This window comes from Pezoporus flaviventris, unplaced genomic scaffold, assembly GCF_033815535.1.
Source record: "Pezoporus flaviventris isolate CSIRO_AGI_PZ_B2104156 unplaced genomic scaffold, CSIRO_AGI_Pfla_v1 ptg000145l, whole genome shotgun sequence".
Taxonomy (NCBI): domain Eukaryota; kingdom Metazoa; phylum Chordata; class Aves; order Psittaciformes; family Psittacidae; genus Pezoporus; species Pezoporus flaviventris.
In genome coordinates, this window is record NW_026892693.1 from 39328 (window position 1) to 60734 (window position 21407).

The 21407-nt window shown below is 64.3% G+C and overlaps 4 protein-coding genes across 6 annotated transcripts; 2 read left to right on the forward strand and 2 right to left on the reverse strand.

Moving 5' to 3' along the window:
- Positions 1-230: 230 nt before the first annotated feature.
- Positions 231-18999, forward strand: CHURC1 (churchill domain containing 1). 2 transcript variants are annotated; one of them, XM_061479244.1, is made up of 6 exons: positions 231-305; positions 398-533; positions 1890-1960; positions 2536-2645; positions 2768-2786; positions 18989-18999. In XM_061479244.1, the coding sequence occupies exons 1-4, from the start codon at positions 267-269 to the stop codon at positions 2626-2628; spliced, it is 339 nt and encodes a 112-aa protein (XP_061335228.1). In that variant the 5' UTR covers positions 231-266; the 3' UTR covers positions 2629-2645; positions 2768-2786; positions 18989-18999. The 2 variants fall into 2 exon arrangements, with proteins under 2 accessions (XP_061335228.1, XP_061335227.1); XM_061479243.1 differs by lacking the exon at positions 18989-18999 and having other exon boundaries at positions 2768-2978.
- GPX2 (glutathione peroxidase 2) lies at positions 3745-4744 on the reverse strand. Of its 2 annotated transcripts, none has more exons than XM_061479235.1 (2): positions 4440-4744; positions 3745-4245 (listed from the first exon to the last, which is right to left on the reverse strand). In XM_061479235.1, the coding sequence occupies exons 1-2, from the start codon at positions 4569-4571 to the stop codon at positions 3895-3897; spliced, it is 483 nt and encodes a 160-aa protein (XP_061335219.1). In that variant the 5' UTR covers positions 4572-4744; the 3' UTR covers positions 3745-3894. The 2 variants fall into 2 exon arrangements, with proteins under 2 accessions (XP_061335219.1, XP_061335218.1); XM_061479234.1 differs by having other exon boundaries at positions 3746-4245; positions 4347-4740.
- RAB15 (RAB15, member RAS oncogene family) lies at positions 6475-10938 on the reverse strand. Its single transcript, XM_061479227.1, is given in 9 exon segments — positions 6475-6491; positions 6494-6629; positions 7856-7921; positions 9235-9324; positions 9404-9468; positions 9471-9480; positions 9585-9645; positions 9768-9828; positions 10737-10938. Coding segments are annotated over 9 exon segments (630 nt in total). The 5' UTR covers positions 10861-10938.
- FNTB (farnesyltransferase, CAAX box, beta) lies at positions 16021-21331 on the forward strand. The gene is given in 13 exon segments (XM_061479242.1): positions 16021-16160; positions 18213-18277; positions 18370-18442; positions 18809-18900; positions 19220-19263; positions 19266-19365; positions 19471-19554; positions 19642-19728; positions 20191-20320; positions 20404-20536; positions 20784-20895; positions 20976-21090; positions 21204-21331. Coding segments are annotated over 13 exon segments (1233 nt in total). The 5' UTR covers positions 16021-16067; the 3' UTR covers positions 21309-21331.
- The last annotated feature ends 76 nt before the right edge of the window (positions 21332-21407 follow it).

The following is a 21407-nucleotide window of genomic DNA, read 5'->3' on the forward strand; positions in this document are numbered from 1 at the left end:
GTCCTGAGGGTCCCCAAAGCGCTCCGGTGACCCCCATCTCGCCCTGACCCCCTCCAGCCAACGGCGCTAGGACCCCGCAGCCCAGCGCAGCGGCTCCGGTTGGGGGGGGGGGTGATCCCGCTTGGCCACGCCCCCTTCCACAAACCACGCCCATATAGCAACAGACCCCCGCCGCCTTGTAGGCGGGGCTAAGAGGCTTGACCACGCCTCCCTTGAGCTAAGCTCCGCCCCCCCCTCGGCGGAAGTCTCGCGAGAGCTGCGGCGGGATGTGCGGCGGCTGTGTGGGCACCGAGTACCCGGAGCGGGTAGGCCGGAGCGGGTAGGCCGGGGCGGGCCGGGCGGGCCCGGTGCCGGTACCGGTACCGGTGCCGGTACCGACCGTGTGCGGGTGCCGTAGGGCACCACGTGCCTGGAGGGAGGCTCCTTCCTGCTCAACTTCGTGGGGTGCGCGCAGTGCGGCCGCCGGGACCTGGTGCTGCTGAGCAACCGCGCGGCGGGGCTGCACGGAGGGGAGGAGATCGTCACCTACGACCGTGAGAGGGGACCGGGATGGGGGGGGGAGCATTTGGGGATGGGGGGACCTTTTGGAGTCTGGGGGGGGGACATTTGGGGCTATGGCGGGGTGCCTGTGGGGGTGGGGGGGACCTTTTGGAGTCTGAGGGGGGGGGACCCTTTGGGGTCTGGGGGGGGGACGGGACATTTGGGGCTATGGGGGGGACCTTTGGGGATGGGGGGACGCTTTGGGGTCTGGGGGGGCATTTGGGGCTATGGGGGGTGCCTGTGGGGATGGGGGGACCCTTTGGGGTCTGGGGGGGGGACGGCATTTGGGGCTATGGGGGGGTGCCTGTGGGGATGGGGGAACCCTTTGGGGTCTGAGGGGGGGGACGACATTTGGGGCTGTGAGGGGGGGCTTTGGGGATGCGGGGACACTTTGGGGTCTGAGGGGGGGGGAACATTTGGGGCTACGGGGGGGGCCTTTGGGGATGGGGGGACCCTTTGGGCTCTGGGGTTGGGGGAGCCTTTAGGGCTATGGGGGGGTCCTTAGGGCTGAGCAGGGCCTTTGGGGATTGGGGGGTGTCTGTGGGGATGGGGGGACCCTTTGGGGTCTAGGACTGGGGGGGGCTTTTAGGGCTATGGGGGAGACCCTTTGGGGTCTGAGGGTGGGGGGGGCTTTAGGGCTGAGTGGGGTCTTTGGGGCCGGGGGGGGGCCTGTGGGGATGGGGAGGACCCTTTGGGGTCTGAGGTTGTGGGGGGTCTTTAGGGCTATGGGGGGCCTTTGGGGATGGGGGGACTCTTTGGGATTTAAGGTTGGGGGAGATCTTTAGGGCTATGGGGGGCCTTTGGGGATGGGGAGACCCTTTGGGGTCTAGGGTTGGGTGGGGCTTTTAGGGCTGAGGGGGCCTTTGGGGATGGGGGAGACCCTTTGGGGTCTGAGGTTGGGGAGGTCTTTAGGGCTGAGGGGGTCTTTGTTGTTTGGGTCTCGGGGGGGCCCTTTGGGGTCTCATGCTCTGGGGTTTGGGGCTTGAGGGGACCTTTGGGGGCTGGTGGGGGGGCTTTAGGGTCTGGGGACGTGGGAAACCTTTGGGGCTTGGAGGGGGGGGGATAGTTTGAGTCCTATGGAGCTGAGGGAGGGTTTATTTTGGGGTCTGATGCTAAGGGGGGCTGGGGGTGATGCTTTTGGGGGGGTCACGGGCTGGGGAAGTGATGCTTAAGGGGGGGGATCTCAAGGTTTGGGGTTGGGGGTGTCAGGGAGCTGATGGCTGGGAAGGGGTTTAGGTGCTGGGGGGGGGTCATCCCTTTGCCCCCAAGGGGCTCAGGGCATCGGGATGGGAATGGCCAGGGTTGGGAGCAGCCACATCCCTTTATCCCGGTGTCCTCTCCCCCCCCAGACCTGTGCCGGAGCTGCCACCACCTCATTGCTCGCCACGAGTACACCTTCAGCGTGGTGGACGACTACCAGGTACCCCCCGCACCCCGCTTTGTGCCCCCCCCCAGCCCCACAGCAATGGGGACACCCCACTGATGGTCCAGGCTCTCCCTGTGCTTCCAGAAGCCATCCGGATGCTTGCGCTGGGCCCGGCTCCCCAGCTCACCTCGTGCTTGCCGGTGGGGCTGTGGGTGCAGGCAGGCATGGCTCTGCCCTCCTCCTCCCTGGCACGTTCCCTGGGCAGCACTGAAGGCTGGAAAACGGGGGGGGGGGGGGGAGCTGAGCTGGAAACAGGATCCTGCTGGAGGATCCGATTGCAGTCGGGGATCGGGTGGTGGAGCCGGGTTGGGTTTCCCTGCGGGAGAGCAGAGGAGCTGCAGTGGCAGCCCCCCCTCTGTGTCCCACCAGGAATACACCCCCCTGTGCTCATCCCTCTGTATCCCATCAGGAATACACCCCCCTGTGCTCATCCCTCTCTATCCCACCAGGAATACACCCCCCTGTGCTCATCCCTCTGTATCCCATCAGGAATACACCCCCCTGTGCTCATCCCTCTCTATCCCACCAGGAATACACCCCCCTGTGCTCATCCCTCTCTATCCCACCAGGAATACACCATGCTGTGCCTGCTCTGTGGCCGGGCTGAGGACTCCATCAGCATCCTCCCTGATGACCCCAGGCAGATGACTCCTCTCTTCTGAAGCCAGTTTGGATCCCACTCTGAATCCTTGGGTGTCCCAGGACCTCCCTTCCCACTCCCCATCAGCACCAGGAGATCCCTGGCATCGGGATCCCTATGGATAACGTGGTCCTTTACCTGATTCCTCTCCAACCTTCCAGCCTGGATGTGGTGGATGCCGAATGCTTCCATGCTCCCATACCCGCATCCCAGCTCCAGGAAGAGGCAGGAGCACCACAACTGAGCCTCCCCCCATGTGCTGAAAACATGAAGGGGTCCCCAGCTTGTTATCACCCCACAAAGGGGTCCCAAAGGGTGCTCACCCCACCTCAGGAACCCACATGTGTGGGGCAATAAACGTGACGTGTTACAGCCTTCACCCCCATGGGCCCCCATAGCTGCCTGGGGGGCTTTTCCTTCCTGTGAGGCTATGGGATTCCTTCCCTTTGAGTGGATCCAGCCCTTCCCAGCACCTCAGCCCCCATCCTGCTCTCCCAAACCCTGCTGAGAAGCTACATGGGATCCTTTGGGATCACTGCACCCCCCAGGGCCTGTTTCCTTGGGTTGTGTCACCCAATGACACCCCAAAATCCCTCCCTGGGGTGCAGTGGTACCCTTGGCACCCAATGACACCCCAAATCACTCCCTGGGGTGCAGTGCTCCCTTGGCACCCAATGACACCCAAAATCAGTCCTTGGGGTGCGATGCTGCCCTTGGCACCCAATGACACCCAAAATCAGTCCTTGGGGTGCGATGCTGCCCTTGGCACCCAATGACACCCAAAATCACTCCTTGGGATGCAATGCTGCCCTTGGCACCCAATGGCACCCAAAATCACTCCTTAGGGTGCAATGCTGTCCTTGGCCCCAATGACACCCAAAATCACTCCTTGGGATGCGATGCTGCCCTTGGCCCCCATGACCCCCAAAATCAGTCCTTGGGGTGCGATGCTGCCCTTGGCACCCATGACCCCCAAAATCAGTCCATGGGATGCAATGCTGCCCTTGGCCCCCCATGACCCCCCTAGGGAGCCGGGCACCGCTCCATCCACCACCCCATCCAGCATGCAGGTGCTTTACCCCCTGCTCCCCGTTGCCCCAGCCCCACCACACCAGGCACACTTTGGGGTTCGCTCCCTCCTCCTTTATTGCCCCCCAACCCGCAGCCCCACGGTGCCTCCCGCTCTCTGCCCCCATCCAGCCCCCTCCCCGCGGCCGTTTCGGAGGGGACCGTCACCCTGCGGAGAGCCGGGAGCGTGCCGGGGACCGCGGCGCCTGGGCCCCGGCTCCTACTTGGCCAGCTTGAGGAGGCGCTGGATGTCGGGCTCCAGCTGCGCCGTGGCCGTGCGGGGGCTGTAGCGCCGGAACGGTTCCCCCTCGGGGCCCACCAGGAACTTCTCGAAGTTCCAGGAGACGTCGGAGCGCCGCACGGGGCTCCAGGCCAAGAAGCGCGGCTCCACCATGAGGGTCCCCGCCTCGTCGGCCGGCGCGGGGAGATGGAGCTTCAGGTAGGCGAAGACCGGGTGCGTGTCGGCGCCGTTCACCTGGCACTTCTGGAACAGGGTGAAGTTGGGCTCGAAGCCGCCGCCCGGCCGCACGTGCTTCAGGATGCTGAGGATCTCCTCGTTGGTGCCGTTCTCCTGGAAGCAGGAGCCCCCCATCAAGGACAACGCTCACCGACGGGTTGGGGATCGGCAGCACCGGCGAGCATCCGCGCTCCCGTCCCGCCCGGCGCTCTTACCTGGCAGCCGAACTGGTTGCAGGGGAAGCCCAGCACCACCAGCCGCCGCGGGTAGCGGGCCTGCAGCTGGTTGAGCTGGGTGTAATCCCGCACCGTGGAGCCTCAGAGCGACGCCACGTTCTCGATGAGCACCACGCGGCCCCGGAACACGTTGAAATCCACCCTCTCCCCTTGCAAGGAGGTGGCGCTCAGGTCGTAGAAGGACTTGGCGATGGGGATGCTCATGGCTGCGGGGTGCTGCTGCCTCGCCTTGCCCCCCGCGCCCGCCGGCAGCCTTAAGGGCTTCGCGGGGCCCCACGTGATGGGCTGGAAGCCGGAGCCGTGCCGCTGGAAACCGGAGCCGTCCGCCCCGGCGCGGGCAGGGAGCGGTGGCGCGGGGCCAGGGCCGCGGATGCTCCAACCCAGCTCAATAATTGATGGCGCGGATGCTGTTCCCTGTGCCCGGGGGGGGGGGGGTTCAGACCCACATGGGGTGGGGAATGGGGGGCGCGGTGTGGATCCCACCCCGAGGCTGCCTTGGCATCGCCTGCGGGCTGCCGGTGTTCGCCGTCCCGGTGCCTGCTGCCTGCCCACCAGCGCTGGTGCCCACTGGTCCCAGGGCCGGTGTTCACCCTGGCATCCATCTGCTTTGGGCCCAGCACCGTCCTGGTGCCCATCCATGTCAATGCCCACCCAGCCCAGTGCCCATCACCAGCCCAGTGCCCACCAGGATCCCAGTGCCCATCCATGCCAATGCCCACCACCATCCAATGCCAATCATCATCCTGCTGCCCACCCAGCCCAGTGCCCATCCATGCCAATGCCCACTAGCATCCCAGTACCCATCACCATCCCAGTGCCCATCCATTCTGATGCCCACCAGGATCCTGGTACCCATCATCATCCCAGTGCCCATCACCATCCCAGTGCCCATCCATTCTGATGCCCACCAGGATCCTGGTACCCATCATCATCCCAGTGCCCATCACCATCCCAGTGCCCATCCATTCTGATGCCCACCAGGATGCTGGTACCCATCACCATCCCAGTGCCCATCACCATCCCAGTATCCATCCATGCCGATGCCCACCAGGATCTGGTACCCATCACCATCCCAGTGCCCATCACCATCCCAGTATCCATCCATGCCGATGCCCACCAGGATCTGGTACCCATCACCATCCCAGTGCCCATCACCATCCCAGTATCCATCCATGCCGATGCCCACCAGGATCTGGTACCCATCACCATCCCTGTGCCCATCACCATCCCAGTACCCATCCATGCCGATGCCCACCAGGATCCAATGCCAACCATCATCCTGCTGCCCACCCTTCCCAGTGCCCATCACCGAGCTGTCTGACAACAACATCCCTGTCCATGCCAGGGCCAGCTCCTGCATCCCTCTGGGGATGCTCCCACAGCTGGGGCTGAGCTGGCAGTGGTGATGGGCACAGCACCCATAGACCCAGCACCCCATGGGCACAGCATCCATAGACCCAGCACCCCATGGGCACAGTACCTCATGGACCCAGCACCCCATAGACATAGCACCCCATGGGCACAGCACCCCATGGACACAGCACACCATGGACACAGCACCTCATGGACACAGCACTCCATGGGCACAGCACCCCATGGGCACAGCACCCCATAGACACAGCACCCCATGGGCACAGCACCCCATAGACCCAGCACCCATAGACCCAGCACCCCACATCCCCATCCCCTGGCCTGGAAAGAAGACACCAGCCCCGGCACAGCCTCAATTATTGATACCCGCTCATGTTGCCGTGCCCTGGCCCTGCCCCATGCCCGGTGCCAGGGGCTCCAATGGGGCACAGCCACCCATAGACCCCCCCCACCTCCCCGGGCCCCATGGAGCACCCCCAGCAGCACCGAGCCCCGGCCACCTCCAGCATCACCTTTATTGTACGTGTTTAAAACGGGGGGGGGAGTGTCCATGGGCATGGGGGAGGTCACCAGCACCCATCGCCCCCCCCCCCCCATAGGCGCTGTGTGGGCTCACCCCATCTGTCCCCATCACCCCCCTCCATGGGGCTGCCCCATCCCGCACCCCCAGCACAGCCCAGGGATGGGGGGGGGGGGATCCAAAGAGGGGTCCATGGGGGGTGGGGGTGTCCATGCTTCAACACCAGCAGGTTTGGGGGTGTCCTCGCTGCACAGGGGCTGCTGCTCGGCCTCCTCCAAGCGGGCCAAGGGGGGGGTGCGGGGGGGGGCCCGCAGCCCCTCCAGCTCCTTGCGGTGCGCCTGCAGCACCAGCTCCGTCAGCCGTGTGAAGGACTGCGAACGGGGGTGAGAATGGGGGACCCCCCGAACCCCCTTTTATTGACCCCCCCTTTTATTGACCCCCCTGAACCCCCTTTTTATTGACCCCCCCTTTTATTGACCCCCGACCATCCTTTTATTGACCCCCCTGAACCCCCTTTTATTGACTCTCCTGAACCCCTTTTATTGACCCCCTTTTATTGACCCCCCGACCATCCTTTTATTGACCCCCCTGAACCCCCTTTTATTGACTCTCCTGAACCCCCTTTTATTGACCCCCCTTTTATTGACCCCCCGACCATCCTTTTATTGACCCCCCTGAACCCCCTTTTATTGACTCTCCTGACCCCCCTTTTATTGACCCCCCTTTTATTGACCCCCGACCATCCTTTTATTGACCCCCCGAACCCCCTTTTATTGACCCCCCTGAACCCCCTTTTATTGACCCCCCTTTTATTGACCCCCCGACCATCCTTTTATTGACCCCCCCGAACCCCCTTTTATTTGACCCCCCGAACCCCTTTTATTGACCCCCCTTTTATTGACCCCCGACCATCCTTTTATTGACCCCCCTGAACCCCCTTTTATTGACCTCCCCTTAAGCCCCTTTTATTGACCCCCCCTGAACCCCCTTTATATTGACCTCCCCTTAAGCCCCTTTTATTGACCCCCCCGAACCCCCTTTATATTGACCTCCCCTTAAGCCCCTTTTTATTGACCCCCCCTGAACCCCCTTTATATTGACCCCCCGAGCCCTCTTTATTGACCCCCCGACCCCCCTTTATTGACCCTCCTGAACCCCCTTTTATTGACCTCCCCTTAAGCCCCTTTTATTGACCCCCCTGAACCCCCTTTATATTGACCCCCCGAGCCCTCTTTATTGACCCCCCGACCCCCCTTTATTGACCCTCCTGAACCCCCTTTTATTGACCCCCTCTGACCCCCCTTTTATTGACCACCCGAGCCCCCTTTTATTGACCCCCCGAATCCCCTTTTATTGACCCTCCTGAACCCCCTCTTATTGCCCCCCCGAGCCCCCTTTTATTGTCCCCCCTGACCCCCCCTTTTATTGACCCCCCGAACCCCCTTTTATTGACCCCCCTGAATCCCCTTTTATTGACCCTCCTGAACCCCCTCTTATTGCCCCCCCGAGCCCCCTTTTATTGTCCCCCTGACACCCCTTTTATTGACCCCCCCTTTTATTGACCCTCCTGACCCCTTTTATTGCCCCCCCCCAATACCTCCTTGATGTTGAGGTTGCTGCAGGCGCTGGTCTCATAGAAATCCATCCCATACTCCCTGGCCAGCTGCAGGCGAGGGGTTGGGGGGGCACCAGCACCCCCAATGTGTCCCCCCCCTCCCCCCCCCCCCCCCCCCAGGGCACATGGAGGGGCTGTGCTGGCTATGGGGGGGGGGGGGGGGGGGGCTGCAATAGGGGCACCCAGTGGGGCTGGGCAATGGGAGCAAGGGGGACTCGGGGGGGGTCTGGGTGCTTTGGGGGTGGCAGGGGCTATGTTGGGGTGCAGGGGGTGGTTGGGGTTATGGGGGGGGCACAGGGACGTGTAAGAGTGGTCCTTTGGGGTGCGCAGGCACTGGGGGGGGGTGGCTTGAGTATGATGGGGGGGACTGGCAATGCTGGAGAGGGGGAAATGACACAAATAGGGGTGCAGGAGGGTTATTGGGGTCCCTATGGAGTACGGGGAGGGCTCATGGGGGGCTCTGTCTATATGGGGGTGCAGGGGGAGGATTTGGGGTCACACTGGGGGGGGTCCTTTGTCATGCTGTTGGGGGGGGTATGGACACACATAGGGCTGCAGGCAGGCTGCTGGGGTCCCTATGAGGTACAGGGGGGCCCATGGGGGGCTCTGTCTATATGGGAGTGCAGGGGGAGGATTTGGGGTCACACTGGGGGGGGTCCCTGGTCATGCTGTTGGTATGGACACACATAGGGCTGCTGGGGTCCCTATGGAGTACAGGGGGGCCCATGGGGGGCTTGTCCATGTGGGGGTGCAGCGGGGGGATTTGGGGTCACACTGGGGGGGGCAATGAGGGTCCCTGGTCATGCTGTTGGGGGGGGTATGGACACACATAGGGCTGCAGGAAGGGCTGCTGGGGTCCCTATGGGGTAACAGAGGGGGGCTCATGGGGTGCTCTGTCCATGTCGGGGTGCAGGGGGGAGGATTTGGGGTCACACTTGGGGGGGGCCCTGGTCATGCTGTTGGGGGAGTATGGACACACATAGGGCTGCTGGGGTCCCTATGGAGTACAGGGGGGCCCATGGGGTGCTCTGTCCATGTCGGGGTGCAGGGGGGAGGATTTGGGGTCACACTTGGGGGGGGCCCTGGTCATGCTGTTGGGGGGGTATGGACACACATAGGGCTGCTGGGGTCCCTATGAGGTACAGGGGGGCCCATGGGGGCTCTGTCCATGTGGGGGGTGCAGCAGGGGGATTTGGGGTCACACTGGGGGGGGGCAATGAGGGGGTCCCTGGTCATGCTGTTGGGGGGGTATGGACACACATAGGGCTGCAGGAGGGCTGCTGGGGTCCCTGTGGATGCAGGGGGACTCCGTCCATGCCGGGGTGCAGGGGGGGGGGGGGCACCCCACAGCCCCCGCTCACCTGCAGCCCTTGCTCTTTGGCCACTTGCCTCTTGTGCTCCTCGTCCGCCTTGTTCCCAATGAGGATCTTCTGGACACCATCGGGGGCGTACTGATGGGGTGGGGTAGGGGGGAGCAACGTGAGGACCCCCCCATTCCATCGAGGGGAACCCCCCCCTTCCGCCCCAGACCTCATCCACGTCGCTGGCCCACTTCACAATGTGCTGGTAGGAGCGCTCGCTGCTGATGTCGTACCCAGGAAGATGCCCTATGGAATATGGGGTGTGTGTGGGGATGGATGTGGCCATTTAACCCCCCCCCCGTGCCTCAGTTTCCCCTCTCCTCTGTGCCCCCCCATCCCCTTGCCCGTACCTGTGCCCGCCGGTAGTACTGCTTGGTGATGGTCTGGTACCGCTCCTGCCCTGCCGTGTCCCTGCACCGGGGCCGAGGGCTCAGCACCCATGGCCTGAGCCGTGCCCGGTCCTCAGCCCCCCCCCCCCTCCCCGTTTTGAGGGGGGTAGGACCCGGGTTCACCCCCCCCCCCCCTGCACTCACCAGATCTGGATCCGCACCTTGATGCCGTCCACCTCGATGGTTTTCATCTTGAAGTCAACGCCTGCGATGGGGGGGGGGGGTTATGGGGGTCTCTCGGGGTCGTCCCCCCCCTGCACACACACCGGGAGTACCGGCACCCGGGGTCCCCCTGCCCTGCTCCTCCCACCCCGTCCCGGTCCCTCTCCAGGCCCGTTGTGAAGCCAAACCGGGTCCCGGGGCTCCCCCGTACCCACACCCGGTACCAGCCCCTGGGGATGCTCCCGGTTCCCGGCTCCCGGTGCTGCAGCCCCCGTGTTTCCGTTCCAGGTGCCCCCATCTCCGCCTTCCCCGGTGCTGCGGCTCCCCAGCGCTCCGGTGCCCGCGGTTCCCGGTGCTTCCTCCCCTGCATCCCCGCTGTGTTCCCGGGACATCCCCGGTGCCCACGGCTTCCCGTTTCCCCCGCTGCTCCCGGTGCCCACCGGGCCCCCGGTGCCAGCGGTTTCCCGTTCCCCGGTGCCTTGGATCCCCGTTGCTCCCGGTTCCCCAGGCCCGCAGCTCCCCCGGTGTCCCCCGTTCCCCGGTGCCTCTGCTCCCCGTCGCTCCCGGTTCCCCAGGCCCGCAGCTCTCCCGGTGTCCCCGCTTCCCTGGTGCCTTGGCTCCCCCGTCTCCCGGTTTCCCGATGCTCCTGTTCCCCGGTGTCCCCGGTCCCCCGTTCCCCGGTGCCTTGTCTCCCCCGTCGCCCAGTGCTCCCGGTTCCCCCTTCCCTTGTCTCCCCAGAGCTCCTGGCTCCCCGGTTCCCCGTTCCCTAGCGCCGCTTCTCTTCCACCTCTCCCGGTTCCCCGGTGCCGCTGCTTCCCGGGTGCTCCGCTTCCCGTTCCCCGGTGCCTTGTCCCCCTGGTTCCCCATCTCCCCGCTGCTCCCGGTTCCCCGGTGCTCAGGGCTCCCCGTTCCCCCGTTCCGTGGCTCCCGCTTCCCCGGTGCGGCCGGTACCGATGGTGGAGATGTGCGCGGGGTGGAACTGGTTGTCGGTGAAGCGGCAGAGCAGGCAGGTCTTGCCCACGCCCGAGTCTCCCAGCAGCAGCAGCCGGAACAACACGTCGTACTGCTTGGCCATGGCCGCACCGGGGCCGCCGCCGCCGGTAACCGGGGCCGGGAGCGCTGCGCCGCCGCACCGCCACCGCGCCGGGCTGGCACCGGGGCGGGGCGAGGGCTGGGGGCGGGTGCAAGAGGGGATGTGGGGGGAGACACCGGGGATGGAGCGGGGATGGAACGGGGATGGACCGAGGGATGCAGGGATGGAGCGGGGATGGAGCGGGGATGGAACGGGGATGGAACGGGGATGGAGCGGGGATGGAACGGGGATGGAGCGGGGATGGAACAGGGGATGCAGGGAAGGAGCGGGGATGGAACGGGGATGAGCGGGGATGGAACGGGGATGGAACGGGGATGGAGCGGGGATGGAACGGGGAATGCAGGGAAGGAGCGGGGATGGAACGGGGATGGAGCGGGGATGGAACGGGGGATGCAGGGATGGAGCGGGGATGGAGGCGGGATGGAGCGAGGATGGACCGGAGAGACGTAGGGATGGAGCGGGAATGGAACGGGGATGGAACAGGGATGGACCGAGAGATGCAGGGATGGAACGGGGATGGAGCGGGGATGCAGGGATGGAGCGGGGATGGAACGGGATGGAACAGGGATGGACCGAGAGATGCAGGGATGGAGCGGGGATGGAACGGGGATGGAGCGGGGGATGGAGTGGGGATGGAGCGGGGGATGCAGGGGATGGAGCGGGGATGGAGCGGGGATGGAGCGGGGGATGCAGGGATGGAGCGGGGATGGAGCAGGGATGCAGGGATGGAGCCGGGGATACAGGGGATGGACCGGAGATGACGGGGGATGCAGGGATGGAGCCGGGATGGACCGAGGGATGCAGGGATGGAGCGGGGGATTGCGGGTGATGGAGCGGGGATGGACCGAGGGATGCAGGGATGGAGCGGAGGATGTAGGGGATGAAGCAGGAATAGACCGCGGGAAAACCGGGGGATGCAGGGGAGGGAGGACCAGGGATGCACCGGGGGAATGGGGAGTGACACTGGGGAGGGACCGGCGGATGTAGAAGAGAAAGCACCGGGGATGGTGTGGGGAATGATGGGGCGAGACAGCGGGAATGGACCGGGGGAACCCTGGGAATGGAGTGTTGAATGATGGGGGGAAAGCACGGGGATGGACCGGGGAACGCTTTGGAGAACAGGGGGAGCGATACCGGGGGTGGACCGGGGGACGGACCAGGAGGGAGAACAGGGGGATGCAGGGGAGGGAGCACCGGGGATGCACCGTGGGTGCCACCCACGGGAGGATGCTGTGGGGAGCGAGGTGGAAAACCGGGGGATCCAGGGGACACCGGGGATGCACCTGGAGATGCTTTGGGAAACGGAGGGGAGCGACAGACAGTGGGGATGGACCGGGGGATACAGGGGATGGTCTGGGGGTACGGGGAGGGGGATACCGGGGATGCACCGCGAGAGCACCGGGAATACCGGGGGATGCAGGGGGAAGAACATGGGGAGGGGACGGGGGATACACCGGGAGGGACACCGGGAATGGTCTGGGACGGCGGGTACCGGGGATGGACCGGGATGCAGGGGAGGGAGCACCAGGGATGCTCCAGGCACACGGGGGATGCGCAGGGGGACAGGAGGGGTCGCACCGGGAGATGCAGGAAGGTACCGGGGATGCTGTGGGGCACGGGGGGGGGGGGGGGGAGACTCGGGGGGTGCAAGGGGGAATGTGGGGAGGGGCCACTCGGGGACCCCCCAGGACCCCCCTGTCCTGGGTTCAGCACCCAGGGAGCAAGGGAGACAGAGGGGAAGGGCCGGGGGTGCAGCGGGAACAGGGGGTGACCCACGGGGCTGCACCGGGGAGACCCGCGGAGGGACCGGGGGGGGTGCTGGGTGCAGTGATGGGTGCTGGGTGCAGTGATGGGTGCTGGGTGCAGTGATGGGTGCTGGGTGCAGGATGGGTGCTGGGTGCAGGATGGGTGTTGGGTGCATGATGGGTGCTGGGTGCAGTGATGGGTGCTGGGTGCAGTGATGGGTGCTGGGTGCAGGATGGGTGTTGGGTGCAGGATGGGTGCTGGGTTCATGATGAGTGTTGGGTACAGGATGGATGTTGGGTGCATGATGGGTGCTGAGTGCATGATGGGTGGTGGGTATAGGATGGGTGCTGGGTGCAGTGATGGGTGCAACGATGGGTGCAGCATTGAATGTTGGGTGCAGTTTTGGGTCCTGGGTGCAGTCATGGGTGCAGTATTGGATGTTGGTACAGTGCTGGGTGCTGGATGCAGGTTGGGTGCAGTGTTGGTTGCTGGGTGAAGTAATAGGTTCTGGGTACTGGGGTGCAGTGATGGGTGTTGGGTACTAGGGTGCAGTGCTGGGTGCTGGGTGCAGTGATGGGTGCTGGGTACTGGGGTGCAGTGCTGGGCGCTGGGTGCAGTGATGGGTGCTGGGTACTGGGGTGCAGTGCTGGGCGCTGGGTGCAACGCTAGGCGCTGGGTGCAGTGCTGGGTGCTGGATACAGTGTTGGGTGCTGGGGTGCAGTGCCAGGTGCTGGATGCAGTGCTGGGTGCTGAGTGCAGTGCTGGCTACTGGGGTGTAGTGCTGGGTGCTGGGTGCAGTGCTGGGTGCTGGATGTAGTACTGGGGTGTAGTGCTGGGTACTGGGGTGTAGTGTGGTGCTGGATGCAGTGCTGGGTGCTGGATGCAGTCCTGGGTCCTGAGGTGCAGTGCTGGGTACTGGGCTGCAGTGCTGGGTGCAGGTTGGGTGCCAGTGACACACAGCCTGTTGCTGGTGGGTGCTGGCACTCAAGCCCTGCTCATTAAAGGTTATGGATTGCCCCTCTGTGTGTGCACACGGATTTCCTATCCTGTGTATTCCCGACATTGGGAATGGGCTCCTCGGGATAAACGCCCTGCTCCCATCTGTGCGTGTCCCAACACGGCTGAGGATGCTCTGGGTGCGCTGGAGCCACCAGGGATGAACGGCAGGGAAGGAATTCCCCCCTTCCGCACCAGGAGCACAGGAGATTCCTGTTGGGAATGGCGCTGGAGCCGGGCTGAGGGGGGCTTCCACAACGGGAGACCTGAGGGCAGCTCCAGAGCTGAAGGGGCTGCAGGGAACATGGAGAGGGGCTTTGGGATATAGGGAAATAGGGATATAGGGATATAAGGGATATAGGGATATAGGGATATAAGGGACATAGGGATATAATGGATATAGGGATATAGGGATAGAGGGATATAAGGGATATAGGGATATAGGGATATAAAGGATATAGGGATATAACAGATATAGGGATAGAGGGATATAGGGATATAGGGATATAAGGGATATAAGGGATATAGGGATATAGGTATATAGGGATATAGGGATTTAAGGGGTATAAGGGATATAGGGATATAAGGGATATAGGGATATAAAGGATATAAGGGATATAGGGATGCAGGGTTGCAGGGATGGATGCAGGGTTGCAGGGATGCATGCAGGGATGCAGGGATGGATGCAGGGATGGATACAGGGATGGATGCAGGGATGGATAAAGGGATGGATGCAGGGATGGATGTGGGGATGGATGTGGGGTTGGGTACAAGGATGGATGCGGGGATGGATGCAGGGATGGATGCGGGGATGGATGCGGGGATGGATGAGGGGATAGATGCGGGTATGGATGCAGGGATGGATGCAGGGATGGATGCAGGGATGGATGCAGGGATGGATGCAGGGATGGATGGAGGGATGAAGGGAGGGATGGATGCAGGGATGGATGTGGAGATGAATACAGGGATGGATGCGGGGATGAATGCGGGGATGGATGGAGGGATGAAGGGAGGGATGGATGCAGGAATGGATGCGGGGATGGATGCGGGAATGGAGCGGGGATGGAACGGGTGATGCAGGGAAGGAGCGGGGATGGAACGGGGATGGAGTGGGGATGGAGCGGGGACGGAACGGGGATGGACCGAGGGATGTGGGGATGGAACCGGGATGGAGAGGGGATGGAACGGGGATGGAGCGGGGATGGAACGGGGGATGCAGGGATGGAATGGGGATGGAGCGGGGATGGAATGGGGATGGAGCGGGGATGGAACGGGGATGGATGCGGGGATGGATGCAGGGATAGATGTGGGGATGGGTACAGGGATGGATGCAGGGATGGGTACAGGGATGGATGCAGGGATGGATGTGGGGATGGATGCGGGGATGGGTACAGGGATGGACGCGGGGATGGATGCGGGGATGGATGCAGGGTTGGATACAGGGATGGATGCAGGGATGGGTACAGGGATGGATGCAGGGATGGATGCAGGGGTGGATGCAGGGATGGGTACAGGGATGGATGCAGGGATGGATGCAGGGATGGGTACAGGGATGGACGCGGGGATGGATGCAGGGATGGGTACAGGGATGGACGCGGGGATGGATGCAGGATGGATGCAGGGTTGGATACAGGGATGGATGAAGGGATGGGTACAGGGATGGATGCAGGGATGGATGCAGGGGTGGATGCAGGGATGGGTACAGGGATGGATGCAGGGATGGATGCAGGGATGGATGCAGGGATGGGTACAGGGATGGATGCAGGGATGGATGCAGGGATGGGTACAGGGATGGATGCAGGGATGGGTACAGGGATGGGTACAGGGATGGATGCAGGGATGGGTACAGGGATGGGTACAGGGATGGATGCAGGGATGGGTACAGGGATGGGTACAGGGATGGAAGCAGGGATGGGTACAGGGATGGGTACAGGGATGGATGCAGGGATTGGGTACAGGGATGGGTACAGGGATGGATGCAGGGTTCGGTACAGGGATGGATGCAGGGATGGATGCAGGGATGGGTACAGGGATGGGTACAGGGATGGATGCAGGGTTCGGTACAGGGATGGATGCAGGGATGGATGCAGGGATGGGTACAGGGATGGGTACAGGGATGGATGCAGGGATGGATGCAGGGATGGGTACAGGGATGGGTACAGGGATGGATGCAGGGATGGATGCAGGGATGGGTACAGGGATGGGTACAGGGATGGATGCAGGGATGGATGCAGGGTTCGGTACAGGGATGGACGCGGGTTTGGACGCAGGGCTCGGTACCGGCCAAGTGAACGCCTTGAACCCGCCCCGGGGCCCCCATCCGGGCCCACCCCGAGCGGGAAGGCGGTGACGTCAGAGGGCGCGGTGACGCGGCGCGCCCCCTGGCGGGCGGCGCGGCGGCGCGCGGGGCGGGGCGCGGGGCGGGGTCACGTGTCCCCGCCCGCAGCATGGCGGGAGCGGCCCCATCCCCGCGCGGGTCCCCCGGCGGGAGGAGGAGGCTGCGGGACGATGGGGTCCGGACAGCGACCTCCGCCGAGCAGGTGTGGGGCTGGGGGAGCTCTGGGTGCCATGGGGAGCTCTGGGTGCTATGGGGAGCTCTGGGTGCCATGGGGAGCTCTGGGTGCCATGGGGAGCTCTGGGTGCTATGGGGAGCTATGGGTGCCATGGGGAGCTGTGGGTGCCATGGGGAGCTGTGGGTGCCATGGGGAGCTGTGGGTGCTATGGGGAGCTGTGGGTGCTATGGGGTTGGGCTGTGGGTGCCATGGGGAGCTATGGGTGCTATGGGGTTGGGCTGTGGGTGCTATGGGGAGCTATGGGTGCTATGGGGAGCTATGGGTGCTATGGGGAGCTATGGGTGCCATGGGGAGCTATGGGTGCTATGGGGAGCTGTGGGTGCCATGGGGTTGGGCTGTGGGTGCTATGGGGAGCTATGGGTGCTGTGGGTGCCATGAAGCTGGGCTGTGGGTGCTATGGGGAGCTATGGGTGCTATGGGTGCCATGGGGTTGGGCTGTGGGTGCTATGGGGAGCTATGGGTGCTATGGGTGCCATGGAGCTGGGCTGTGGGTGCTATGGGGAGCTATGGGTGCTATGGGGCTGGGCTGTGGGTGCTCTGGGGAGCTATGGGTGCTATGGGTGCCATGGAGCTGGGCTGTGGGTGCTAGGGGGAGCTATGGGTGCTATGGGGCTGGGCTGTGGGTGCCGTGGGGCTGGGCTTTGGGTGCTATGGGGAGCTATGGGTGCTATGGGGAGCTATGGGGCTGGGCTGTGGGTGCTATGGGGAGCTATGCGTGCTATGGGTGCCATGGAGCTGGGCTGTGGGTGCTAGGGGGAGCTATGGGTGCTATGGGGCTGGGCTGTGGGTGCCGTGGGGCTCGGCTTTGGGTGCCATGGGGAGCTATGGGTGCCATGGGGAGCTATGGGTGCTATGGGGAGCTATCGGTGCTATGGGCCTGGGCTGTGGGTGCCATGGGGCTGGGCTGTGGGAGCTGTGGGGAGCTACGGGTGCCATGGGGCTGGGCTGTGGGTGCCATGGGGCTGGGCTATGGGTGTCATGGACTATGGGTGTCATGGGGCTGGCTCTGGGGCTGCCCTAGAGCCATGCTATGGGGTGCTCTGTGGCCGGACTGGGGAATGCCATGGGGCTGGCTCTGAGGCTGCCGGGCTGCTGTGGACCTGGGCTATGGGGTGCTATAGGGTCATGGTGCCCTGGGGCTGGCTTTGAGGGTGCTGTGGGGCTGGCTTTGAAGCTGCCCTGGGGCCAGGCTGCTTTAAGGCCCGGCTCTGAGGTGCTATGGGGCTGGCCCTGAGGGTGCTGTAAGGCTAGGCTGTGTGGCTGGATTGGAGGGTGCTATGGGGCAGAACTGTGGGGTGCTGTAGGGTCATGGTGCCCTGGGGCTGGCTTTGAGGGTGCTGTGGGGCTGGGCTATGGGTGCCATTGGGCTGGCTGCTGTAGGGCCGGGCTATAGGGTGCTCTGAAGCTTGCCCTGAGGGTGCTGTGGGGCCGGGCTATGGGTGCCATTGGGCTGGCTGCTGTAGGGCCGGGCTATAGGGTGCTCTGAAGCTTGCCCTGAGGGTGCTATGGGGTGCCATGGGGCTGGGTGATCCCTGCCCCACTTCCTCCCCGTGGCAGCACCCGGGGCACCCATGGGTGGGGGGCTGTGACGGGTCCCCCCATTCCCAGCTTGCGGTGGGTGCGGAGGTTCCCTCTGCTCCCTGTGGATCTGATCCAGCCCGGGGCGCTGGGATGGGCCCCAGTGGTACAAAGGCAGGGCTGTGTTTCCCAATCCATGCGGCATTCCCGCTCATCCCGTGGCCCCACGGATGGGGGGGGGGGGTGGTCCCGGTGCTGCCTGCCCTCCCCCTGCTGTTTTCCATCGGGATTATCCCGGTTCCCGGCTTTTCCAGAGGGATGCGCCCTGCTCCATCCTTACGCCTGGGGCAAACAGCCCCGTGGGGCGCGATTCCCTTGGGATCCCGGCTCGGCTCCTGCCCGAGCCTCCCCATGGGATCCCCTTGGATAAAACCCTCGGGAATGGGGCAGGAGCTTCCCGGCCTCACGGGGGCTCTGCTTCCCCTTGCATGCCGGATGCAGGCCAAGGTGGAGGACATCGTGCAGGAGGTGTTTGATGCCTACAAGGCCAACCACCGCGTCCCACAGTGAGTTCCTATGGGAGCGGCGCTCCGGTGGGATGCGGCCCCAAGCCTTGGGTGCGGTGGCCTCAGCTCCCCGTCCCTGCCTCCCGTCCCAGGTTCATCCTGCACCGGGAGAAGCACTTCCATTACCTGAAGAGAGGCCTCCGGCAGCTCACGGAAGCCTATGAGGTACCTGAGCTGCTGCCCCGTTGGGATGGGTTTGGGATGAAGGCTCCTGAAACCCCGTTCCGACGCCGATGCTCTTCCGTTAGAGCAGGGCGCCCCGAGCCCCATCCAAGCCGGCCTTGATCAGCGGGGATGGGGCCGCCGCAGCTGCCCTGTGCTCAGCACCCCCAAAGGGAAGGATTCCATCCTTACCCCCAATGGGGATCCCGACCCATCACCCCTTTGCCCTGATGAAGAGCCCGTGTGGGAGCTGCTCCAGCTCCTGAGCATCCTTTGGCCCCCTTTAGACCCCATAAGCAGGGGGGTGTCGTGGAGCAGGATGCTCCCTGCAGCCCCACATCCTCCTCGGTCCCCCCCCTTATCCCGCAGTGCCTGGATGCCAGCCGCCCTTGGCTCTGCTACTGGATCCTGCACAGCCTGGAGCTGCTGGAGGAGCCCATTCCCCACTCGGTCGCCTCTGAGTAGGTACCAGCAGCATCCCATAGCCCACCCTATGGTGGCGGCTTGGGGACCCTCACCCCGCGTCCTGCCTGCAGCCGCGGCCCCATGTGATGCCGGAGGTGCCAGCTCCTGCTGCCCCCGCACCAAAGGAGCTTTGTTCCTCCCTTTGGCACCATCAATGGGGCCTTTCTTGCTGCCAGCACCTCGTGATGGGGGGGGGGAGAGGGATGAGATAACCCCAGCCTTGACCTTATTGGGGGGGGGCACACACGCAGGACACCCTTGTGTGTTATGGGGTGTCCCCATGGCCTCCGTGGCTCACTGCCACCCCTCCTTTAGTGTCTGCCAGTTCCTGAGCCGCTGCCAGAGCCCCCAAGGGGGTTTTGGGGGGGTCCAGGCCAGCACCCCCACCTCGCCCCCACCTACGCCGCGGTCAACGCGCTCTGCATCATCGGCACGGAGGAGGCCTTCGGGGTCATTGACAGGTGGGGATGGTGTTGGGGTACGGGGTTGGGGGGGCACAGGACACGTGTGTGTGTGTGTGTGTGGTGTGTGCCCCCCCACCTCCTGCAGCACAATGGCTCCGGCAGGCAGAAGCTGCTGCAGTACCTGCACTCGCTGAAGCAGCCCGATGGCTCCTTCCTCATGCACGTCGGGGGCGAGGTGGATGTGAGGTGGGTGAAGGGGGGGCTGCCCTGGGTACCAGCGTGGGGCTGGGCTCCCCTCCCTGACCCCCCCCCCCTCCATCCCGTATCCCATAGGAGCGCCTATTGCGCTGCATCCGTGGCCTCCCTGACCAACATCCTGACCCCCGCGCTCTTCGCTGGCACGGCCGAGTGGATCGCGAGGTGTGGGGTGGGGATGGGGCAGGGATGGGGATGGGAGCGTGGGGTGGGGTGGGAGGCACCAACCCCTTCCACTGGAGCAGCTTGCTCCAAGCCCCTGTGTCCAACCTGGCCTTGAGCACTGCCAGGGATGGGGCAGCCACAGCTTCTCTGGGCACCCTGTGCCAGCGCCTCAGCACCCTCCCAGGGAAGAGCTTCTGCCTAAGAGCTCATCTCAGTCTCCCCTCAGGCAGGTTCAAGCCATTCCCCTTGGCCTGTCCCTACATCCCTTGTCCCAAGCCCCTCTCCAGCTTCCCTGCAGCCCCTTCAGGCACTGGAGCTGCTCTCAGGCCTCCCCAGGCTGCCCCAGCCCAGCTCTCTCAGCCTGGCTCCCTCGCAGCATCCCCATGGTCCCAATCCAGCAGCTCCCCATCCCGATGTCAGGACCTCGCTCCCCATCCCACCCTCTCCTCCCTCCCCGTGCAGGTGCCAGAACTGGGAGGGCGGCATGGGCGGCGTGCCGGGGATGGAAGCTCACGGCGGTTACACCTTCTGTGGCGTGGCCGCCTTGGTCATCCTCAAGCAGGAGCAGCTCCTCAACCTGCGGAGCTTGCTGGTGAGCACCTCCAGCCCCTTCCTCCTTGGGATTATGGGGGGGGGGTTCCTCCCCATGGCCTCATCCTGCTCTGTCCTGCCCAGCACTGGGTGACCAGCCGGCAGATGCGCTTCGAGGGCGGCTTCCAAGGCCGCTGCAACAAGCTGGTGGATGGCTGCTATTCCTTCTGGCAAGCTGGGCTCCTGCCCCTGCTGCACCGAGCCCTCCACATCAAGGGTGAGTTGGCTTTTGGGGGGGGGGCTCGATGCTGCCTTCCTCTGCCCCCCAAAACAGCATCTACATGAAGGCGTCATGGGAAGGGAATGAACGCGGTGATTCCGTGTCCCCGTTCCCGGTGGGAGCTGCTGCGTCGGGGAGGCTCCTGAGGCTTTGGTGGTGTGGAGGGAGCCCCGAGGAAGGGGCAGTTCCCACATTCCTGCCCCCTCCATCCCCATGGATTTCACCCCCTTCTTTCCCCTTCCAGGCGACCCAGCCCTGAGCATGACCCATTGGATGTTCGACCAGTCGGCGCTGCAGGAATACATCCTGCTGTGCTGCCAGTGCCCGGCCGGGGGGCTGCTGGACAAGCCTGGCAAGTGAGTACCAGGGCTTATGGGGCTGGGAGGGGGGCGCTGCCTGGTGTGCTGCACCCCAACACCCCCTTCCCCATCGCCAGATCCCGGGATTTCTACCACACCTGCTACTGCCTGAGCGGCCTGGCCATAGCGCAGCACTTCGGCAGCGGCGACCTCCACCACGAAGTGGTCCTGGGCGCCCCTGAGAACCGCCTGGTAGGTGCTGAGCATCAACCGCTGAGCTCCCGTGGTGTGTGTGTGGGGGGGGAATCCTCCCCAGCCCCACAAGCAGGCTCCGAGCCCCCTTTCTCCTCTCGCTTGCCCCACAGCAGGCCACGCACCCCGTGTACAACATCACCCCGGACAAGGTGGGGCGGGCGGTGATGCACTTCCTACGGCAGCCCGTGCCCAGCCTGGAGCCAGCAGCTGAGTGATTGGGGTAGCCCTGCTGCCCCCCCACCCCAAACCCCGTACCCCCCACCCTAGACTGTGTGCAAGCAGCCCTGCCCCGGGTGCTCTGGTGCAGAGCGAGG

Excerpts from the sequence above, each read along its gene's own strand:
- CHURC1 (XM_061479244.1), top strand. The coding sequence starts at position 267 with ATGTGCGGCGGCTGTGTGGGCACCGAGTACCCGGAGCGG. Across the intron at positions 534-1,889 it reads GGAGATCGTCACCTACGACC|ACCTGTGCCGGAGCTGCCAC; the intron begins GTGAGAGGGGAC and ends CTCCCCCCCCAG. Across the intron at positions 1,961-2,535 it reads GCGTGGTGGACGACTACCAG|GAATACACCATGCTGTGCCT; the intron begins GTACCCCCCGCA and ends CTATCCCACCAG.